Below are 23,437 nucleotides of genomic sequence, written 5' to 3'. Positions count from 1 at the left end.
TCCACCAGCTCCTGGCACAACTCCAGGGGGCACAGTTCACATAACTACCATGTGCAGGGTGAGAACACCCCTTGCCTGACTTGTGGTTGGCCACTGACATTTCTGCCACAACTCTCCTGGTCGATGGTACACACCAAGATCGGCATCCTGCCAGGTTCCATGGCTCCGGCCCTGAGGGCTGTGTCCCCTGGCAGGTGGGCAGCCCACCACTTTTGGGTCTGCGACTGGGCCAGCGAGCCCACGAGGATTGACCAATCCGGCCAAAGTCAGTTGTGCTGCTGGGCCCGCTTCCAGGCCAAGCCAGCAAGTGAGCACCCGCGCCCTGTCCGGCTCTGCCCGCCCCGCCCTAGCCCGCCACGAGTGAGCGAGCCTCCGTGCCCATGGCCCTGCCGGCCCTTGCTCTGCTGCACAGATGCCACTGCGAAGCAGGCGGGTAGGAACTTGCCCGGGCGGGGCGTGGGGGAGGGGGTTACGGGGGTGCCGGGCGGGGGCCTGGGCTGTCTCGCCTCTTCTGCGCTTCTGGCTCTGCGCTTTGAGCTTCTGCTCTCCTCCCTGGGTCGGCTCCAGCGCCCCCACCACCAACCCCCGTCCCGGGCCCCGGCCCGCCTGGCGCAGCAGGAAGCCCGCGAGCCGTGGTTTCCCGGGCGCCCGCTGAGGAGGAAGTCGGCCGGCAGTGGAGCCTCGGCACCCCCATGCCCCGGCCTGGCCGGCGCCCTGCCCAGCGTCAGGTGGGCATCCGGGCGGGCCAGGGCAGCGGCTCCCGGGGAGCAGGCACTGGCGGAGCCCTCACACGCACAGGCGCCTCTGGGGGAGAAGCCCACGCAGCGAGCCCCCGGCAAGCCCAGCCCCACCGAGCCTGGGGCCGCGAGCGAGCGCGCGAGCGGGGGTGTGCGCTGCGCTGCGCTGCGCTGCATGAAAGCGAAAGCCGCTCGCTCGGCTGCTAGCCCGAGCAACTTCGTGGCGGGAGGCGCCGAGGAGCTTCTCAGGGCCGTTCCCGGGGATGGTGAGCAGGCCTGCTGGCCGGGTGGGCAGAAGCGCTGGGGCCGGTACTTCCCCAGCTATAAATAGCTGTTGTGCGGGGGCGGGAAGATGGTGCGAGTGCTTTGTGCGCGCCCGGCCTGCTCAGAGCCCGGAGCTCGTCCGGTGGCGGAGTGGGAGAGGGGGTAGAAGGGCGCGGGGCAGTGGCGCAGGGCGGGGATGCGGTACGCACAGGCGTGGCTGACCCGGGTAGAGTTGCCTGCCTGGCTCACCACCGCCCCCCTCCTCCCCGCACTTAGTTGTCTGTGGTTTCTGCCCTTTTTTGAGGGGCGGGGGGGGGGTGGTTATGGAGAGAGAGCCCAGCAGTTCTGGGGACCCACTAAGATGTCTCATTTGGCAGAAGAGGATGGAAGTGGGCGCTGGCTGCAAGCAAATAGGAGGCTTCCCCAGCTTCCGCCTGCTCTAGGGAGTCTACCTATGGATTACCTGGGGAATCCCTGTGGGAATCAGAATGCCTGTGGGAGTGCACTGGGGGCCTCTGGTGACTTCCTACAACCTGGTGGGCAGAGAGGCCAGGTTGATGGGTTAGCAGTGAAAATTGCGAGACTTCTTGTCCCCAGGAGTCTTTAACCTTGCCTGCCCTGGTGGCACCCCCAACCTTAGACCTGGACCGGAATGGGTGGCTAGTGTTGTTAGAGGGGTAGGGCCATTAGCTCCCTAGGGTTCCTCAGCAAGATGAGGTGCTGATAACCAGGAAGCTCAGTCCTGGTTGCAAACACCATACGTCCCTCAGCAGGGCATCTCCTGAAGGAGATGAAGCTACCTGTACTGCTGGAGCAGTCTTGCCCAGCTGACCTGGCTGTCTGTGATGCTGCCTCTAGTTGTGGGTAGGGGGAATGGAGTGAGTGCAAATATGGGGTAGCTGAGTTCTGTGGTAGTCTTTGCTCCTACTGGCTGGGTGCCCTGGATGGGGAGTCTCCTCTCCAGCCAGGTGTAGGTGAAATGCATTAGGGAAGCTGGGCGGGCACCCTGTGAGTACCATTGGTCTCAGGGACTCACAGGCACCAAATCCAGTCCTGTACATCCCTCTCTAGCCCCTCTCCAAGGGCTCTTGCTGTTTGAGAGTTTTGTAAGGGCATGCGGGTGACAGGTGTCACCCCAAGGCTATGGAAGCTGCTCCTGACCTCAGGCCTTATAGTCCAAATTTTGTCCCATTCCTGCCGCAGCTTGGGATCCGGCTGCAGCACTGAGGCTGTCCTGGAAACAGCAGAATGTTTTTGTGCTTCTCCCTGGGAAAATAGGCCCCTAACCTCCTATCCCAACACCCACCCCTGCTGAGGGGCGGGCAATCTCTTCTCTCTTCTCTTTCTCTCTCTCCACCCTCGAGAGGCAGCTGGTTCTCAGCTCGAAACAGCCTGCTCTACAGCCCCAAGCCCGCTGCTCCTGGAAGTGGGATACCAGCAGGCTCCCTGCCCTCGCCTATTTGGAGCACTGAGTCACCACTGTGTCCATGCCAGGAAAGGGGGGGCTGCAAGAACACCTCTGCCAGAGGAACAGGCTTTCCCTTGGGTGCTCACAGCTCTGTGTTCTCTATGAACAGCACTGTTGGAGCTGAGCTGCTCTGGGAAGCCTTGCTTCCCATCATAACACGACACATGGGGCTGGCTGGGGGCTGGAAGGGCCTGGGAAGATGAAGTGCTTACTGCAGTCTTAGTCTGGTGCCAGGCCTGATGTCCAGGAGGGCACCTGCTACTGCATGCCTACCCTCTTGGTCCCCTGTGGGGGAGCCATCCCCAGAAGAGGGAGAAAATTCTGTGGAAAAGTCTTATTCATCAGCCACTTTGTTCATAATAATCCTGAAGACTCAGATTAGCCAGGGACTAGATGAATTAGGGCATACCTGTATGCTGATGCACTGTGGGCATTTTAAATTGTGGGGAGTTTTTGATGAAACAAAAATACACATCTCTCTTTGCATTTATTTTATTATTCTCACTCTGGAGTGCAAGTACATAGGCTTGGCCCACTAACAGAGACAAACTTCGTGAGGGGCTACACATGACTCTTGGATGTGATCCCCGGGGTACACTTGGCTTTCTGCAGTTGCCAGGTGGCAGTTGCGCTGTGGAACCCAGGAGCTACTCTCTAATAACTCCTTAGTTGATCTTCCACAGCACCCTAGAAAGGAATTTATCTGTAGCATAAACTCCTCAGAGCCTGCTCAGGCCCATTCTCAGATCTACCTCTCTGACAAGCTCAAGCCCTGGGTTAGAGGGCATAAGGGACCCAGCAGAATGCAACCGGGCTGTACCCCTCACCTGTCCTTTCTTGTTCTGGCATTTCCAGGCCACTTGTTTTCTTGGGTTGGGGTGGAAATGGGGGGAGACAGTTTTGCCTGTGCTCTCAGAGCACAAGAGGCACCTGGACGTACTGAGCCTAAAAGGTGTCCATAAAGATAATAGGTGGGGCTGGGAGCCCCAGAACCACCTTGGGATGCGCTGTTGAAATTGGTCTGAGCAGTGGCCCAGCAGAGGGTGGGTGGGAATGAGAAACAGAATAATGCCTGAATCTGTGGCCTCAGGCAGCCAAGCTCAAAGTTTGCCCTGGGCCATGTGAAAAGGCTGTGCTGGCAGCCACAGTGGTGTTTAGGGTGCCAGGGCTCTAGTAGTATGGATGGGTGGGGCCTCCTGGCCGATACTAGGGAGCTGGAGAGGTGTGCACTCGCCAACAGAGTCAGGTATCTGAGGAAAGAGGATCCCTGTCTCCCCAGAAAGACTCTCCCCCTGACCTAGTGTGTTAGAGTCCTCATGAACTATAGGCCTGAGCGTGGCCTTAGCCTGGCGCCAGGAGCAGTATTCCATGCCAGAGGGGGCATCTGCTCTCTGTCACCTGGGGTGCCCCCTGCCAAGACTGCAGTGACCAGAAACCCAAGCTTCATGGTCTTCCTGCCCAGACATCTCCCTCGTTCTACTTTCCAGCCACCCTTGTAAGTGGCCGCTGCCATTGTGTTCACAGACAAGTGCAGACTGGCCTGGTAACACCCCACTCCCTCCACTGACCCAGCTCTCAGCTCTCCTGGAAAGTCACCTAGAGCCCCCAACCAGGGCAGCCAGCCCTGTCTCCATACCCCTTACTTGGGGGCCCAGATTCCAAGCCTCTTTCCTCAAGAGAAAGGAGAGGATGTCCCAGTTGCTAGGCAGCAGAGAAGGTTTGGTAACCTGTATCAAGTCCCAGACTCTCAGAACAGAGTCTGGGACTCCATGAATTATTCAGGTGGTCTGTCTTGGTGACTTCATCTTGCAGCCAGGAGCCCAGAACCACTCCAGTGGGTTGGGAGGTTGGCTGAGATGCTGTAGATGAGATGCTTTTAGCACAAGCCCAGTGTTTCTGAGTGCTCTGAGGCTGCCGCTGTGCACCCCCTCTGCCCACAGTGCTCCAAGCAGGTGTCATCCCAGCCAGGAGTTGAGAGGGCACTCGGAAGGGTGAGCCAGAGCAATAGGACAGGCAGGCAGCTGGGCGGGGCCTGAAACTTAGCCCCTAGGCTGGCATCAGCGCTGCCTTTCTCTTATCAGTCCCTGCTGCCCCTGTTCCCTGCTGTTCTCACTGCCTGTGATCCTGCTTTGGCCTGTCCTCAGGCCCCCCACTGCTAGCTTCCCTTTATCTGCTCTCAGCCTGTCCTCCACTCAGGCACTATGCCCCCACCTCTTCTCATTAGGTCCTGCTCACCCTTCCCTAGCCACCATCCTCCCTGAGTCCTCACGTGTGCCCTTGAGGCTGAGCTGGTCGGGGCCTCTGTTGCTGCAGGTGCAACATGGTGTGTGCCTCTTGCTCACACATGAGGCTGTCCTCTGCCTGGTACCTGTCTCCTCCCTGGTTCGCTCAGGGGCTTCATAGCCCTCCTTGGGCTCAGTAGGGGAGGGCTATCGGGGGACAGTCCCGGGGAGTGTGCTTTGGTTTCTTCTCCTTTGTGGAGGATGGGACACGTCTACCCATCTTGAGGCGGCTGGTATCAAGGTTCTAGCTGCAAGCACAGAGCCCAGCGCTGCCAGCTCTGGCAGATGGTAGAGTTGCAGGCTTGCTGACCAGCTTGCCAGCTCCTGCCTGCCTGGTGGCTCCACACCCTCGTGCCAGCTCTCTGGAGGCTAGCTAGCCTCTGGCTACAGGAAACTCCCCAGGGCCTGTGGTGTCTGTGGTTCCCTTTGATTTTCCATGGGCTCTGCCTAATTTGTTTGTTCTTCCATCCTGTCTGAAATAAGTGGTGTTATATTATACCTGCCTCTACATATCTAGAAAGGAAACAGATTAAAAGGGAGTTCTCAAAAAGGGGGGGGGGCTCATGTGAAGGGATCAAACTGTGCCCTGAAATGTGATGCACACTAGACCTTCCCTCAGGGGGAGCGTCCTGGCCCTCCTCAGGCTTGATGGAAAGCCCCACAGAGTCTGGCCATGGGCATCGGGGCCCTGAGCTTTGCCCCCAGAATAATCACAGATATGCCTCGCCCGTCATCGAGAGGCTGCTCAGCCCAGTAATTGGTCAGTGTCTGTGCTGGGAGGTGTCTGTGGTGAGAGGTGGCACACCCACACTGGACTTCAGGAGAGAATCCCGGGCACACCATCTAGGCTTGGCTGCAGTCCAGCAGTGTGGCCAGGGGGAGGCGCCCTTTCCTGGCCCTCAGGTTTCCACCTACACAGTGAGCAGGTTCTACCTGCTAAGTGTGCTAAAAAACATCCATGTTTGTGGAACCTATGCCCAGCTGAGAGCAGTGTCTTGGGAATCAGGAAGGGGGTGTGGGAGGAAGGGTGTGGTAGGGAGGGCTGTGCAGGAGGCTGAGACTGGCAGAGTGGGCCCATGGGAGTGGGCAAAGGAGATAGGGTGTCAGTAGACCCACATCAGTGTGGAGTTATGTCAGGCCATCTCTCATAGTCCCAGGTTAACCTCGGGGTGGGGGTGGGGGTTCAATATAATCATTGGCTCTTTTAGGCACATCCCACCCAGTATCTTTTGCTGCAGGGGGCCCACCTATACCCCACTATCTGAGAAGTCTGCAGTGCCTGTGTGGCCTCCCTGCAGAGGACCAGTGTGTTTTATCTCTAGCAGTGCCTTCTTGGCCCCCTTTTCCAGAGAAGGTGGGCCCTTACCTAACCAGGAACTGGGTCGGTGTTCCCATGTGCAGCCTGAGGGCCTGCTAGTGCCTGGTTAGCCTGTGCTCACTACTATGGTGTTGATGACTTGCCTTTTTCCGTGGGGAGCCCCATTGAACCCCAATATAGGGTTCACATGTCACCCAGAGCTCTGGAAGAACATTAATTTCACTATGAGCAGAATTGTCTCCCACCTACCTTGGATATATCCAGGATTGGGGAAGTAGGCATCTAACAGCAAAAAGCCTTTCTCATGCTGGGTACCTTGTCTGCTCTGCTAGCTTTGGTTCAGGGTTCTGAGGGCCTGAGCTGAAAAAGACCTGCTCCTGCCTAGGACATACTCATACCTCCTGACCACCTGAGGGGCTGACCTTAAGTGGTCCTGGCAGTCAAAGGAGGGCTGCAAGCTAGGAGGGCTTCAGAGAGGAAATGACATTACAGCTGGGCTTGGGAGGATGCAGGAGAGCTGACTGGGCACTGCCTCTACATAATCCTCCTAACCTGCCGAAGTGGTCTCTCCATATCCATTGTGAGCCCAGTGACTCAATGTAGCAGCCTCAGGGACTAGAGTTGAGGTTTTAAGCTCCTCAGGTGAGGTTTTAAGCTCCACCTGAGCTGCTCAGGGCTAGAGGTGCCCTGGCTCCCTTCTTGGGCTGCTGAAATAGTATGGGCATGGCAGTCAACTAGCACTGCCTGGATACCTAATTGTGGGGTTCATGTGGCAGAGGTGGCATCACCCTGGACAGATTTTTCTAGAGTGTTAGCTGTAGGCACCCATTTGGAGCTGGCCAACTTTTTTCAGACTGGGAGCTCCTGTTTCAGAGAGATGATTCTTTTTTTTATTTTTTTAAAGATTTATTTATTTATGCATTATAAGAGCTGGGGTATAGGCCAGAGGTGTGGGGGGTGAGAGGATTCACCAGAGACAGACTGGGGAGCAGAACAGGCGTATTGACTGAAACATACTGCTGAGGGGAGCAGCGGGCGAGTCAGGAGAGGTCTGCTGCACCATGTGGGCTGCTCCCTGGCCAGCCAGGGATCAGACTTATACTGTAGTAGCTGCAGATAGCTTCATAGTGCTGACACGTAACCGCTTGCGCCACCAGGGAGGCCCCTCAGAGACATGATTCTTAATGTCAAGGCACAGCAGCCTTAGGCTTGCCCAGAAGGTGTGACCTCTTCACTTGTCATTCACTCCCTCCACCATCCTTTCCTCCATATGTTGACTGTAGTAAAGTAGTTATGGGGGTACCATAGGGAACCAGACCCTGGAGCTGCTGATGGCTGGGGTGCCCACATAGGCCAAACTCAGGGAGATATTGGTGGGGCTCTCTAGAGCTATCTTGGCACCAGCTCAGCCTTCCCAGATAGTGGGATTGGATGGGCAAGATATAGGGGGGAGGGCTTCCAGCTGAAGTAAACTGCTAGACAAAGGTGGGGAACTCAGGTATCCTGGGAGCTGTAGGTTGTTTTCAGCCTACCCCTGAGAGCTCTGGTGCTGTGGTAGGAAGTGCACGGAAGTAGTCCCATGCCAGACACTGGCATGCAAGAGATGCCAGAACTTCATGGCAGCTGCCTTTTGATCCACTCATTCTCCTTAGGATTTGTCCTTACGGTTGAATCGGCACCTGTGTAGAGGTGCATGGGCGCTGGGTCTTTCCCTATCATTGCTGCGTTAACTCAAGCAGACCTGCGTGCTTCCCATAGAGGATAAATCAAGTAAACATGAGCCGGGCAGCCATTCAGAAGAAGAGGGTGTGGAAAGTGCATGTGTGGTGTGCTGCCATTTGTGGGGGCATTGTGGCAGTGGCCTTACTCCGCTCCTCTCTGAAGAGCATCCAGTGAGTTTGTGATTGGGCAGAACACCCCCCCCCCTCACATATCCACCCCATCACTCTCACAGGGCATCTGGAGGATCCCTGTGGATGAAATCGACCGGCCGGGCAGCTTCGCCTGGCACATGAACCGCTCCATCGTGCTGCTGCTCAAGGTGCTGGCCCAGCTCCGGGACCACAGCACCCTGCTGAAGGTGTCCTCCATGCTGCAGCGGACCCCGGACCAGGGCAAGTGAGTGCCACCACCCGGCCTGGCACGGCCCAGCCCTGCATGCACTCAGCCCCGCAGGATGTCTCTTCGGTGGTCAGGGAGCCCAAGCCAGCCTTTCTCCCCAGGGGCCTCTCTATCCCGGTCTCTGGAACCTAAATACCACCCCCTGTGCCCTGGGTACCTCAGCTGCAGTCTCTCCAAACATTGATAATCTGGACAAGCCAACCTGTCCTTCCTTCCTGCTTCTCCCCATCTCAGGGCTCTCAGGTTATGGGTAAAGAGGTATCCAAATGAAGTCACCCAGACAGGCCAGAAATAACGAGCTGGACAATAGGAGCCTGCCCCCAGAGGTAAAGAAGGATCTCTACCAGAAAGGGTAGGGCAGACAGGACCAAGGGACATCTGCTGCAGCCACCCTTCATAAGGAACGGGGTATCCTGGAAGAAACTTGGTCTGGCCCAGCTGTGAGTCTTCAGTAGCTAGGGAGGAGTCTCCACCTGGGGCCGGATGTACACTGGAGACATATCTGTGTGCACTGGAGAGAACTCATTGGCCCCCAGCTCTCACTGAGCTCAGACAGGTAGACAAGTGGGAGGCTGAGTGACCAGCAGGCATACTCAGGGCAGGGAGGGGCAAGGACCACCACCTAGTGGTGCTGTGTGGGCCTGACACTCTCATCCTCTCTGGCCACCTGTTTCTGCCCACAGGAAGTATCTTCGAGATGCTGACCGTCAAGTCCTGGCACAGCGGGCCTTCATCCTCACCGTGAAGGTATTGGAGGACACACTGAGTGAGCTCGCAGAGGTACGCCACCACCGCCCTCCTTTCTTTCAGGACCTTCTCTGCTACGTCCTGGTCCCTTAGGTCCCTGCATCCCCACCTGGGAAGTAGCATTCTCCTACCTCTCCACCTGGGGAAGGCATTTAGTGAGACAGATGTGGACTTGTGATCAGTAAGGCCCACAGCAACACTCCTAAGGCTGGTCCCTGAGCAGCAGGCCCTGCCCAGGCTTTCCTGGCAGGGAAAGCTCAGCTCTGATAAAGAAGCAGATGGCAAGTTGGCCATTCACCATCCCCTCACTCTCACCCTGGCCTCAGAGCACAGTACACACAAGGCCCCTTCACACCCTCTAAGGCAGGTATATTCCTTGCCCTGTTTCACAGCTGAGCACTTGAGGCCCAGGAGATCAGGTTATAGCCCAGCAGGTAGGGAGGTTGGGACCTGAGCCAGGACAGTCCAGTCCAGCTACAGTCCCCCCCTACCCAGTAGCACTGACTGGCCCATGGTACTGTGGCTCATGGCTGCACCCTTTGTGTCCTCTATGTGGAAGGACAGGACAGGAGCACTGGACTCTGCAGCAAGAATACTTGGTGGCCTTTGGGGGATGGCCCTTGGTAGCCCTATCAGGGACAGTTCAGGGCTGCCCTGAGATTCACATTTAGAGGAGAGCCATATTAGTGGCCCAGGCCGATTCTTCTAGATCAGCACCACCTTCAGAGTCCCATCCACCCGTCTAGAAGCCCAAAGATGGGTAGACCCAGAGTGGGCACCCCTGGTGCCTAGGGGTGCTTTGCTGTCAGGGGGACACCAATATAGAGTCTTTGATCCTCGGTTTCCTCGTAGGGATCAGAGCGCCCAGGATCCAAGGCCTGTGGTATCCTGGGAGCCAGGATGACCACCGATGTCTCCCACAAGGCCAGTCCTGAAGATGGCCAGGATGGCCTCCCCAACTCCAAGAAGCCCGCTCTGGCTGATGACTCAGGACCAGGGGCAGAGCCAGGGGGCAGAGTGGGCCCGCTCAGCCACCGACCTGTGGATTCAGGGGACAGTGTAGAACAGGGTGGGGAGCAGAAGAACAAGGATAGCCCCCGGGCGGGTCCCACAGAGCTCATGGACACTGGTGAGACTACCACTCGCCGTTGGGATTTAGAGCGGGCACCAGCCCAGGCACAAGGCCGCCCCCCACGGGACCGCGGCCCTGAGAGCCGGCCCACTGAACTGTCCCTGGAGGAACTGAGCATCAGTGCCCGGCAACAGCCCAGCCTGCTTATCCCAGCCCAGCCCATCGCCACTGCCACCACAGCCAGAGGGGGCAGCCACCCAGAGGAGACACCCCCACGGCCCAGCCGCAAGAGGAAACTCCTGGAGGACACAGAGTCGGGCAAGACGCTCCTGCTAGATGCCTATCGTGTATGGCAGCAGGGTCAGAAGGGGGTGGCCTATGATCTGGGACGCATTGAAAGGATCATGTCAGAGACCTACATGCTCATCAAGCAGGTGAGTGGCTATGGGGAGGATGTGGGTGCAGTGCCCCTGTTCTCATGGAGGGTCCTTGTCTGTCCAAGGTGGTACCTGGGGGTGGATGTTGGGTGTCATTCCCATTCCATTCCTGTGCTCACTTCTGCATTTAGGTTTTCTGCAGTGAGCACACCACACATTTAGAATCAAAAAACAAGGAGCGTGTTGACTCACATTGTACATTTTAGATACATTATATTTTTATTTGTCAATTATTCCATAGTACAGCTGGGAAGATGTGTGAAAAAAAATAAATGAAGAAAAATGTGATCTTCACAAAGTTTATATTCATTTTACCTCAAAGGAAGTAAATCCACACTGCAGAAATATTACCACAGCCAGTGGGAGAGGTGGGGCTTCTGACCATGTGGCGATGACGAGGTCGGGATACATCGGGTGGCTTCTTCACACACCTCTGTGGCTGTCATTTAAGGCCGCAGTGACCTGTGTGACCAGGGCTTGCTTACCATTCTGATTTTGCCTGCCTTTTTAAAAATGTTTAGGGCATTAAGCACAGAGCTTTTTCTCTAATTAAAACGATTTCCAGAGGAAGAATCCCCAGAACTTCAATGACTGGCTCAAACATGGTCACTGTCTCAAATAGGTAGTTTTTTTCCCAAATGGCATAAGTTTGCAGTGCCTTTTTTGAGAGTGCCTATTTTATTGATATTTCACCAGCATCCCATAGTAACATTTACTTGTTTTTGTTGCTGATTAATTAGGAAAAAAACATTTGCTGCTTTCCTCGCTGGTGAGGACAGGCCCTCTCCCATGTTGCCAGGCTCTGGCCTGACTGCTCCTGACACTCCAAGCAGCTTGCCCAACCCACTGTACAGAGTGGCCCCCATACCTCCCCAGTCTGTTTCCCCCCTCCCCATTCCTTGGACTCTTTTTTTTTTTTAAGATTTATTTATGCATACAAGAATTGGGGTACATGCCAGAGTTGTGGGGGGTGAGCGGATTCACCAGAGACAGAGGGGGGGAACACAGCAGGCAGACTGACTGAAATACAATGCTGAGGAGAGCAGCGGGCGAGTCAGGAGAGGTCTCCTGTGCCATGTGGGTAGCTCCCTGGCCAGGGATCAAACTCATGCTGCAGTGGCTGCGGACTAGCTTCATAGATTGCATCTTAACCCCTTGCGCCACCAGGGAGGCCCTCCTTGGACTCTTGATCTGCAGAGTGTGCAGGACTAGAAACTGCCCAGGACCATCAAATCAAACCTGCCCACCACCCAAACCTCCGATTCCAGAAGGCTCTACATCCTGACTACATATCCTGCCAGCCTCAGACCCTGAGGATGAAATAAGAAAGCTGCAGAAATGAACTTGGCCTAACCAGACAGACCCAGAGTGGTAGTCCTAGGGAGGGCCCTGGGTGGTATCCACTCATCTGCCCGTGCTTCCCAGGCAGGAGTGAAAGAGAGTCAGCACCAAGGTGGGAGCTCACAGAAGCTGGGCCTTACACTCTGGGAGCCCTCTGACCTCAACATTTCCTTGCTTAGGTGGACGAGGAGGCTGCACTGGAGCAAGCTGTGAAGTTCTGTCAGGTCCACCTTGGGGCCGCTGCCCAAAGACAGGTAAGCCCAACCTAGCCTGTGCCAGCCTAACTGCAGGGCCCGCCAGCTGAGAAACAGGTACGTCTCAGTCAGGGACTCTTCTAATGACCAGCATGGATTGAGGGGAGAAGGGCCAGAGACCAGTTGATCAGGCCCATCGGCAGCCGTTGACCGTCAGCCCAGGTGATACACTGGTACATAGTGAGTGGGGTTTGGGCCGGCCACAGTCTGATTGACTAGGTAAAAAGGCTGGTGCTTAACATTTGAATAGGTGTGGCCTCTTGTCCCCAAAGTGTGGCTCAATTGCTCCCACCCCAGCAGCATAAGGGAGCAGGCCTTATCCTCAACACCTTTGGCTGATGCTGTGGCACCCTGGAGAAGAGCAACATTAAGGAGCTCTGAGACAGGAGCTCAAGGCAGTGGGCATCCAACTGCACTCTTAGGAGCTGCACACCTCAGGGTGTCCAGACAAACATCCTCTCAGTGGAGTGGAGGGCATCGGACCATCACTGCCACTAAGGCTCTGTCTGAGGAAGCCAAGGATTCAACCTTGACTGAGCAGACTATAGACCACACAAGTGGACCCAGTACCCTAGCTAAGTACCAGAATCCCTGGAGAGATGTACCCCAGGGGGTTCATGGAGGTGGGGTACATGGAGTTGCAGATCCATGCAGCCACCATGTTTCTGTGGTGGCCTACTTGACCTTCACACAGCCTCTCTGCTGTGTGGAACAGGAGGAGCTCCCTGTGGCCCCAGTACAGACCTCAGACTCAGGGAGCCCTTCCTATGTACTTCATCAACCCAGATGGGGCCAGGTGGGCAGTGACCACTCCGGAGAGAGGAGGGCTATTTGTAGTGTGGACTTCTAAATTACTTAAAGTGATAGAATCACACAACTTTCTCTTCTCTGGACTAGGTGAAAGGAGGGTACTGAGGGTCCCATTACTTAGATGAGGCGATTGTGATCCAGAGATCTCATTACCTTTCTGGGGCCTGACCTCTTGGAGGAGCCTAGAAAGCCACGTTGTGGAAGGTGAATGGGATAGTAGGTCACAGCTGTCCTGGGCCCACCTTTGCCCAGCGCTGGGGAGGAGGTGGTGTGGTGCTGCTCTGTCCCCTCTGGGAGTGTCCGTTTTGCTCAAGGCATGTCCCAGGTGCCCTGTGCATGCCTGGAGAGTGCTCTGGACATAACTAGAGATTCAGTGCCATCACCTGTGGCTAAGGCCTGCTCTCTTGAGGACAAGAACACACACTTAACCTTCCCCTGCCCCAAATGACTGCCTGTGAGAAACAGGTCTTGCCTACCCTCCCACTGTAGAACTGGGCTCTTCACAGACACTCTGCACTGCTGCTACCTCCATGGCAGAGTCACAGCAGCCGTCATGTACCACGTGGAGCTGGGGATGAGGCATCTCAGTGAGAACAAAAGCTAAGAGACTAGGTCTTTCAGGGAGCAAGCCATGCCCCCCAGCATCAAGGTGTCTCCCAGCAGGCAAGGAATTCTCTTGCACTTACAGCCTCAGGGAAAGGTTCCACCTGCCCTGGTGCGGGCCAGCTTAGAGAATCCAGTGTGCTCAGAACCAGGGGCCTGAGGCTGTAGCCTCTGCTTCCATAGGCTGTGAGGTGCCCTCTCCCCCTTTCAGCATGCCCCTGGGAAACCATGGTCATCACTGTCCAAGGAGGGTAGGCTTTGGTTTTGGAGTGAGAGTGACCTGGTGGTAGAAGGAACTGTGTGGACACAGGTCCTTGCTTGCCTCAGGCCAAAGGTTTGTGGCCCTGGAGCTGCTGAGGAGGCCAAGACCAGAGCAAAGAACCTGCTTAGCCAAGCTGAGGCAGCAGCCTTGAGCCCAGAGCTGATTCTTTCAGCATCACTCTAGCTCCCTAGTAACCTGGCCACCATTGGCCCTTGGGAAGCCACACTCCAGGACTGACCTCCATTCCTGCAGCATCCACCTTGAGTGCTACGACCCCATGCCCTGAGTCACGGCTAGAAACGCTCCCATCTGGCACCCATGAGTGGGAAAGTGAGGCTGATTGGAGGTCCCCACCACATGGAGGTCTCTGCTGAGTCCCCACCAGCATGGTCTGGCTATCCTCCCAAGGAAGATTTCTGGGTTCTCAACAGTGTTGGCACCAGAGGAACCCCAAAAGGCTGCTAATGGATCTTATTGGCAGAGCAGCAGGGCCCAGATTGTGGTGCCATTAAGAGCCAGGTTGGATGAAATTCATATGGAACCACAAAAACCCACGAATAGCCAAAGCCCTACTGATGAAAACAAAGGAGAAAGGTGGTATCACACTTCCAAACTTCAAGCTATACTACAAAGCCATAATAATTAAAACAGTTTGGTATTGGAACAAAAACAGACACATAGACCAATGGAACTGAATAGAAAGCCCAGAAATAAAGCCACACTTATATGAACAACTAATCTTTGACAAAGGAGCAAAGAATATGCAATGGAACACGGACAGTTTGTTCAATAAATCGTGCTGGGAAAACTGGACCTCCACATGCAAAAAAATGAAACTAGATCACTACCTCTCACCATGCGCAGAAATCAACTCAAAATGGATAAGAGAACTGGACATAAGACCTGAAACCATAAAATATATAGAAGAAAATATAGGTAAAACACTACAAGACACTCAGAAACATCTTTAAAGACTCATCACCCAAAGCAGTGATAGTGAAGGCAAAGATAAACACCTGGAATTACATCAAACTGAAATGCTTCTGTACAGCAAAAGAGACATTAACCAAAACAGAGAGACACCCCACTGATTGGGAAAAAATCTTTGCACTCCATCCAACTGATAAGGGACTGATCACAAAGATATACAAAGAACGCACATGGCTCAACAAAAACAAAATAAACAATCCAGTCAAGAAATGGGCAGAAGAACTCAAAAGACATTTCTCCAAAGAGGAAATGCAGATGGCCAACAGGAATATGAAAAAAATGTTCAGCATCCCTTATCAGGGAAATGCAAATCAAAACCACACTGAGATACCACTTTACACCAGTGAGAATGGCACATATCAAAAAAACAAGCAACAACAGATGTTGACGAGGATGCGGTGAAAAGGAACTCTCCTACATTGCTGGTGGGAGTGCAAACTGGTCCAACCACTGTGGAAAGCTGTCTGGAGGTTCCTCAGTCTACTAAAAATGGAGCTACCATACGATCCGGCAATTCCACTACTAGGGATCTACCCAGAGGACTCAAAAACAGTGATTCAAAAGAGCATCTGTACCCCTATGTTTATTGCAGCACTATGTACAATAGGTAAAACCTGGAAACAACCCAAATGTCCAAATGCCCACCACCCCAAAGCACCCCAAGGACAGTCGAGAGAACTTCTTCCCTGCAACAATAGCCCCCACAGCCCCTGACCCTGTGCCGCTCGACACTCTCCAGCAGCCCAGTGACACCCACACCAGGCCTCGCCCTGTGCCAACTGCCACCACAGCTGTCATCACCTGCCCTCCCTCAGCGTCAGCCTCTACCCCAGAACCATCCAAGGACCCTGGTTACCCCCAACCACACAAAAATAGAAACAACCCAAATGCCCATCTTCTTCTGGCTCAAGAAGATGTGGTACATATACACAATGGGATATTATTCAGCAATCAAAAAAGATAAACTCATGCCATTTGCAGCAACATGGAAGGAGCTGGAAGGGATCATGCTCAGTGAAATAAGCCAGAAGGAAAAAGAAAAATATCGGATGATTTCACTTATAACAGGAATATAGGGGAACCAAATAAGACATCAGTGTAAAACAAAAATAATAACAGTACAAAACACAACAAAGCAAAAACAGACAGCTATAAACCAGAGACATACTGCAGGGGAAGAGGAAGAGGGAGGGAGGAGCACAGGGGCCTGTGGCGATGGTGCATGAGTGCCTTGGGGAAGGAAATTCTATGGGGACTCAACCTGAGGGGGTGGGGGAAGCAAATATTGTTCAAAAAATTTAAAAATTAAAAAAAAAAAAAAAACGGGATTTTGGGGGGAAAAAAAGAGAGCCAGGTTGGCAGTCCCAGCCCAAATAGGGCTTCCCAACTGCCCTTCCTCACCTTTCCTTTTTCCTCACAGGCCACAGGGGACACTCCCACTACCCCAAAGCACCCCAAGGACAGCCGAGAGAACTTCTTCCCTGCAACCATAGCCCCCACAGCCCCTGACCCTGTGCCGCTCGACACTCTCCAGCAGCCCAGTGACACCCACACCAGGCCTCGCCCTGTGCCAACTGCCACCACAGCTGTCATCACCTGCCCTCCCTCAGCGTCAGCCTCTACCCCAGAACCATCCAAGGATCCTGATCACCCCCAACCACACAGGCCTGAGGCCACCCCCAGCATGGTTTCTCTGGGCCCAGGTGAGTCCTGTCTTGCCCACCTGGGGTATGAGGCCTTGCTGGGTGAGAGCTGGGCCAGGTTGCTGCCATCTGGAGGCAGCAAGTCCTGCTTGCATGGAGAGTGCATGGTGATGGCAGAGGGAGACAGGAGTCACCCCCCCCCCCCCCCCCGTCTGGTGATCCTTGAGAAACAAGGCATAGAAATCCTGGGGGTAGGTCCTACCGATCTGTTCATCAGCTTGCCGCAGGTAGACACATTCTGTGCTCACCTCTCTTAACCTAACTCTCTGTTGTCTCTGTCTCTCTGCCTGTAAAAGTCAAATGTGGAGAGGAGTGGGAGAGGGCCAACATCAGTGTGTTTGTCACTGCTCTTGAGGGGTCCTGACCCTGGGCACACATGAGACCTCCCATCTCTAAGAGCTGCCGCCAGGTGCCTGATGGGACAAGGCAAATGGAAACCCACCAGGAGCAGCAGGGGTGACTTGTGAAGAGAAAGGGACAGGGCAAGGGCCTGAGAGGCTCCGTAAGGGTGGAGGAGAGAGGGCTGGTTCCTCCTAACACCCAGCCTGCCACTGGGAATAGCAGCCCAAGGACAGAACCAGCAGGCAGACCAGGCTTTCCTGAGAGTACCTCAAAAAGCCCAGTGGGCAAGAAGGGAGGGCAAGGTGCCATCTGACCCTCTATTTCAGACACTCCCCCCGCGTTTCCTGCCCTGCTCCACAGACCTGACCTGGGTTCCTGTCAAGACCAGGCTTGCCTGTCCTCCCTGTCACAGTTTCAAGTGGAAGCCCACATCTGGGGCTGCTGCTTTCAGCTGTAAGCCTTAGTTGTGCCATTTCCTGTCCCAGCTGTATGATGGGATAGCCAGACCTCAAAGTTCTGGGCAGCTGTGACCCAGGAGTTCCACCCCACAGGCTACTCTGCCTGTCCTTCCTGTGTGGGCTCTTTCCCAATTTGAGCATCAACACCAATATTTCTCCTGAGGCCGTCTGTTTGTTGTGAAGATCATGGAAATGTAGGGACCCTCTGCCCAGTCAATTACAGTGCACTGGTCATGGCCCCATGAGACCAAGAATCACTTTCCCCTTGGGTCAGCTCCTGCAGCCATTTGCTCTGAGAGAAGCCTCTGAAGGCTGCAGGACAAAGAGCAGTTGAAGAACTATATGCTGTGGCTCCACCACCAGGCGACCCTGGCTGTTTCTTTTTCTTTCTGTGTATCTCATCGTATCTGTTTCCAGCATACCATGTATATATATGATGGAGGTAAGGCTCTGCAGGATTCAGGATAATGCTTGGAGATAGTAAATTGAGCCATCAACCAAGTAAACATAAACCCATACTGGATTTTGGTGGGTGGTGGTGGTTTCAGTGGGCAGTGATGATGGAGCCCTTAACCTGAGATAATCACTCACTCCCATGAAGACCCTCCCTCCCGTTCCCCTCAGCCTGTCAGGAAGGAGTTGGAAAGGACACTCCAGGCAGTGAATCACTGAGGACCAGGAATTCAGGAACCTCAGGCTATCAGCTGGTTCACTCAGGTGTTTAGAGACTATCCTTTATAATCTAATCTCCGAAGGGACTGACCTTCACTGATACAGGCCACACACTAGCTTTACAGAATGGGAGGGTTTCTCAGGGTGTGAGTACAGGAGGCTGCCATTCTCTGGAGCCTACTGCCTTCCCTCCCTCCCCCACTCACCCAGCCCCTCCACTCCCATGCAGGCCATCAGTGTTACTATGTGTTTCCTCATACACATTCTTCAGTCTGCAAAGTTGATCCTTTTCTATTTACTTCCCCAAAGCTAAACTAAGTGGCCTTTGTTAGGATGGAACTCTTGCATGACATTGAAAGTCAGCCCAGAACTGGGTATAGGATTAGATGGACAGGGAGGGCAGGGCCTGGCTGTGAGGCCTGTTCCTGATGGCCAGGCACTCAGCACACCCCCTAGCAGCCCTCCTGCCATTCCATACCTACCACACAGAGTTACCTGCCTGTCTCAGGGCTGCCACAGGACCTTAGAGCTAGTGCCGTCTGCCTGGCTATGTTGGTGTGGGTGTCCCCAATGGTTCTCCGAGCTTTCTGGGGTGGTGTCAGGGTCAGGCTGGAAGGGCCTTTCTCTCTGGAGCCCGCATCCCATAATACTCAGAACAGAAGCACCAGGAAGGAACCTTCCAGCAGGGTCTTAGTTCCCCAAACATGGCAAAGTGATCTGTCAGTGAGCCAGAACTGGGTATAGGATTAGATGGACAGGGAGGGCAGGACCTGCTTTGTCTTGAAAGCACCCAGTGATTAGAAGGCATACAAGTCTGGAGCTGAAGCTGGGAGAGAGCAGTGAGGATGGCCCCAGTAAGGGTAGCCTCTGTCCTTAGGGTGAGCAACCCTGCCCTTCACTGGGGTGCCCCTCACATAGGCCTTCCAACTCCAGCCAGGGGAAGGTGACCAGCAGCATCTAGTCCTGACTTGTGCCATCTGCCTTGAACTTTAGACAGGATACCTTGGTCACTAGTAAAGATCTCATCCACCCATTCAAGCCAGACTCATCAGGGCCCTTGGCCCCTTTGTAGCAGTTTCATTCTCAGGGGGAACTCAGAGTTGACCAAAGGCATCCTGGGAGTCTCCTGTCCTGATCATGTTTCTCCTAAAGGTGCCCTGGTACAGTCCCCTCCCTTCCTCACCCCCTCACTCCCACTGTGCCACACCTCTGCTTAATCTCCTTGTTGGACATCTGCCTGTCACTGGCCAGGACTTGGTTTCATGCACACTCTCTGACTGCTGAAATAGTGCCTGGCCCACGGATGAGTGAGGGTCCCTCTCAATAAGATGTCAAGTCTTCTAGGATAGAAGGGATGGGCAGAGTAGAACAGGAAGGAGTTGGAAAGGACACTCCAGGCAGTGAATCAGCCTGGGTGAGGAAAGTGCTTGCCTTAGCTAGTTGCCACTTAGTAAATAGGGTTGAGGGGACTGGAATTCTGGCCCAGGGTAGCAGGGAGAGTTGTCCTGTTGGCACAGAACTCCAGCCACGTGCTTCACCACTGCCAGAGAACCTGAGATAGGAGGCAGGCAGGCAAGGGGTGGTCAGGGAAACCTCAGAAGGCCCTCCTCTAAAGGCAGGGCACTAGGCAAGTCTCCTCCTCAGGCCCACTTGTAGTCCTCCCCACAAGATCACCAGGATAGTCTTGAGAGTGTTGGGGAGAATCAGACGTGGGCCAGATGCGTGGTGGGGGGTGGTGGTGGTGAAAGAATTCACCAGAGACAGAATAGATACTGAACAGGTGGAGTTACTGAAATACACTCAGAGATAGGTCTGTTGTGAAGATAGTGAGGGTCCCGAGGCTCTGTTTACACTCCAGGCACCATTGACTGGTTAGGGTAACTAGTCTTGGGTGTGTCCTGGCTGGTGATCTGAATTAGCATCGAGAATCATCAGCCCTTCAGTCCAGGTTCCCTTTGGCAGCTCCATTTACTCCCTTTATCCATTCAAGCCTCTCGGATTTGCCTGCTGAGCAAGGAATGGGGGCTTGGGTTTTTTAATTTAACAATGATACAATGACAGAGAGGAGGGACCATCTGGCCTAGACACCCCTGCCCCAAGTGCCCCGTCTCCTCCTGGCAGTCCTTAAAGAAGGAAGAGCCTGGCAAGGGCAGACAGTGCCTGGGGCAGGAGAGAGCCACCCTGACCCACACCCCCCCACCCCCGCCAACCCCTCCAGGGCAGTCTCACTCTCCAATCAGGCCCAGGGTGTGCTGGCCCTACCTCAGCACAGGCTTATTCTATGGAATCCTCAGCCTGGAAGCCACCCACCCCACCCACAGCCTGATCTTCAGGGAATAACTGCTTCAGGAGGGCTGCGACTGGAGGAGCCTTCCTGGGTGCTTATCCCTGCCTGCCATTGCATTGGGGTCTGGAGCTTAAGGACAAAGAGCCTGTGACTGATTATCAGGCAGTGAGGAGAGGAAGGGAGGGAGTGGCTCATGAGGTGGAGAACCTCAGGCAGGTAGGGATGCTCTGTCCTACAGGAGCTGGAAGCCAGCAGGCGGGAGGCCAAGGCAGAAATTGTTCAGTGGTCCTGCCTTTGTCCCCTTTTCAGGAGCTGCCTGGCTTTAAGGGAGTGTGGAGGAATAGCTTTACCTTCTAGAAGAGGGGGAGGACACTCCTGCCAGAAGGAATGTGATGGGCAAAGTGGGCAAGTGGAAGGGTAGTGGCATGCCAGCCAGTGTGTACAGAGATTCTAGGCCAGAACAAGAGGAATGCAACATCAGGAACCGACAAAAAGACCTGACACAGCTAGAGGCCAAGGGGAGGGTGGAGGCAGGGCCTGGAAGGCCTGGGAGCCAGCAGGCCAGTGCTGACTAACAGCCTGGCTGGCTGCCGTAGGCACAGCCTTTGCTGCTCAGGCCCAGGCAGGCCTTGGCAGGATTGAGGCCAATTCCTGGCCCCTGCCTTGTGCCAGGGAAGGTGTGGCCTGGCAAGAGAGCTTGTTGCCGGCATTCCACTCAGTCCGCTTTGGTCTTCGTTGGGTTCCTTGGTTTTGTTTGATTGTCACTCCCATAAGGAGAGCTTGTGAGCCTACTTCTGACAGCTCCGTGCTGGTGATTGAAGGGACACTGGGACCATGAAGTCTCAGTGTTACCGCTCTGTGTCAGATATATAGAGATCCAGGATGGGGAGCCTGTCCCCCCAGCTCCATGCAGGTGATTATCCAGAGGAGCCCCCTCTGGTCCCCAGGCTGCTCAGGTGGGGGTGAGGAGCCATCTCAGTCAGGGTGCCCTATTGGGTGTCACAGAAGGAGGGAGGGATGGAGCACCCTGTGCAGGGGGCTGGGTGAGGACTTAACACACAGCTGCCCTGTGTCGCACAGAGAGAGAAGAGCTGGCAGCAAGGGCAGAGGGTTCCAACTTCCCGCCCCAGGAACCAGGACATAGTGTGCAGGTGAAGATGGCCCCTGAGGTCCTCCCAGCAGAGCTACACTGCTGGCCATCAGAGACTGCCCCCCGGACAGGCACTGAGCCCACCTACAGTCAGGGTAAGTCTAATCAGGGGTAGCCCAGCACTGCCCCCTGGGCCTCCACAGGATGGGTTTCCCAACAGAGGCCCCTCCCTACCCTCAAGGGTGCACCTGAAAGCTGGCCATGGGGATAAGGTAGAAAGCGGGCCGGCAGCGAGACCCAGCTGAGGGCTTGGTGAGGGTGGAATAGAGAGGGAGGGAAGGGAGAAAGGTCCCAAGAGCCCCTCATGCCACCCTCAGCTTCTCTGAGGGAAACAGCTAGGCCCATTGTAGAGCTTTGTCTGAGGCTGCTTAGCTGTGGGATGGGAGGGGCAGGCACATGGCGGGAGGAGTCTAAGAGGGGTGGCCGGATCAGGCTGGACTAGATAGGCGTCCATGTCAGAGCCCAGCTCCAGCATGTCAGAGCCCAGCTCCAGTCTTGGGTCATCACTTCCAACCAGCCAAGCCCTTCAGGGACTCCTCAGGACGAGGGCCTTTCGTAGACCCCACTCAGGAAAACAGGGACTAGTGCCAGGCCCAGGGAGCCAGCCCCGCTCCTTTTAAAGCCATGGGGCTGTGGAGGAATGTGGACACCAGCCAGAGCAGGGTGACTCCCACTCGTTCAGCTCCCTAGAGGAGGCAGCCAATCCTGGAACTGCTGCCTCCAGGCTCTAGTAAAGACAGCACTTGCCCTGAAGCCTTGGGGACAGTGGGCGCCCTGGGCTCTGGGCCTTGCGTTCTCCTTGCTGTGTGAATACCCTGGGATGGTTGGGGAATAGCACTGTTACTGTATTTAAGGCCTTGAAGGCCTGTGGAATCCTTGGGAAGGCTCAGGAGGCTCGCCCGTGTCCCAGCTCCTGGGTTCCCAGAGTGCAGGGTACTCTTGGGGCATGGGGGGCAGTTCCCATGCCCTATACCCCAGTGCCAGAACCAAACAGCCAGGGAGGCAAGTGAGAGACAGGAGGAGACCTAGAGACTTCCGGGTCTGTACAGAAAGGGCTGAGCGAAGGCACCAGTAGTCTGACCCAGCAGGAAGGGGAGGTTCTTGGAGCTTCTGTCTTTCCAAGGGGGAACTGAGAGCTGAGTTGAGGAGGGCAGGTAGAGCCAAGAGGCTGCAGTCTAGACTCAGCCCCCACGGTCCACCCCACAGTCACCAGCTCCAAGGTCCCCAGCGGTGGGAGTGCCCAGCCACCCGAGGACCATCCAGGCAAATCAGAGCCGGGCAGGGCCAAGTCACGCCTCCTGCCCAATATGCCAAAGCTGGTCATCCCCTCGGCTGCCACCAAGTTTCCCCCTGAGATCACCGTTACACCACCCACCCCGACTCTGCTCTCGCCCAAAGGCAGCATCTCGGAGGAGACCAAGCAGAAGCTGAAGGTGACGTCGGGTGCTCGGTGGGGTGGGGAGAGCATGGGCGGGGGCACAGGCTACAGGGGTTGTGGGGCCAGACCCACATCCCTGACCAGTGCCCTGCCCTGGCCTGTCTCTGCAGTCAGCCATCCTGTCTGCCCAGTCGGCCGCCAATGTGAGAAAGGAGAGCCTGTGCCAGCCGGCCCTGGAGATCCTAGAGACCTCGAGCCAGGAGTCCTCGCTGGAGAGTGAGACCGATGAGGATGACGACTACATGGACATCTGAGGGGTGGGGGCCGCCCACCTGCCTCGGCCTAGTCACTGCTGGGCCCCTGGCAAGGCCAAGAACCCGCATGGGGCGCCCTTCCTCACTCAGCCCCACATTCTGCCCAGCCTCCCTCTATGTGGCATCTTCCCTGCCTGCCTGGGCCTGGGGCTGTGCCCACCGCATGGGGGCCCAGAGGAGGCCAAGGCCAGCCACAGGAAGACGAACAGGACACAGTTTGCACAGCAGGGAAAACTTTGTAACAAGCCTACATCCAGCACAGGTGACCGTGTCACGCCTGCACACTCGGACAAGCTGGGCTCTACCTGTGTCACAGTGGAGGGTTCATTTAGGGTTGGGCTCACCCCACCTTCCTTTTTTTGGTTTCTTTTCTAATAAAGATGGAACAGTTGTCTTTATCTTTTTGTTCACCCTGAGGGACTGGGGT

The 23,437-nt window shown here is 55.3% G+C and overlaps 1 protein-coding gene across 2 annotated transcripts in view; it reads left to right on the top strand.

Annotated features, from left to right (window-relative positions):
• Positions 1–23,437, top strand: part of CABIN1 (calcineurin binding protein 1) — a 201,388-nt gene extending 177,951 nt beyond the window's left edge. For both annotated transcript variants that reach the window (XM_054690511.1, XM_054690510.1), the window contains exons 30-37: positions 8,024–8,187; positions 8,874–8,970; positions 9,790–10,443; positions 11,967–12,041; positions 16,127–16,409; positions 21,249–21,413; positions 22,525–22,751; positions 22,867–23,437. In XM_054690511.1, coding sequence (XP_054546486.1) covers positions 8,024–8,187; positions 8,874–8,970; positions 9,790–10,443; positions 11,967–12,041; positions 16,127–16,409; positions 21,249–21,413; positions 22,525–22,751; positions 22,867–23,010 — 1,809 coding nt within the window. In that variant the 3' untranslated portion in view covers positions 23,011–23,437. The remainder of the gene's footprint in view (positions 1–8,023; positions 8,188–8,873; positions 8,971–9,789; positions 10,444–11,966; positions 12,042–16,126; positions 16,410–21,248; positions 21,414–22,524; positions 22,752–22,866) is intronic.

The sequence above is a fragment of the Talpa occidentalis genome, unplaced genomic scaffold (genome assembly GCF_014898055.3).
Source record: "Talpa occidentalis isolate TD23 unplaced genomic scaffold, MPIMG_talOcc4v2.1 talOcc4.8, whole genome shotgun sequence".
Lineage (NCBI taxonomy): Eukaryota > Metazoa > Chordata > Mammalia > Eulipotyphla > Talpidae > Talpa > Talpa occidentalis.
Note: the sequence above shows the minus strand (reverse complement) of the source record. Positions and strands in the feature narration are given on the sequence as shown.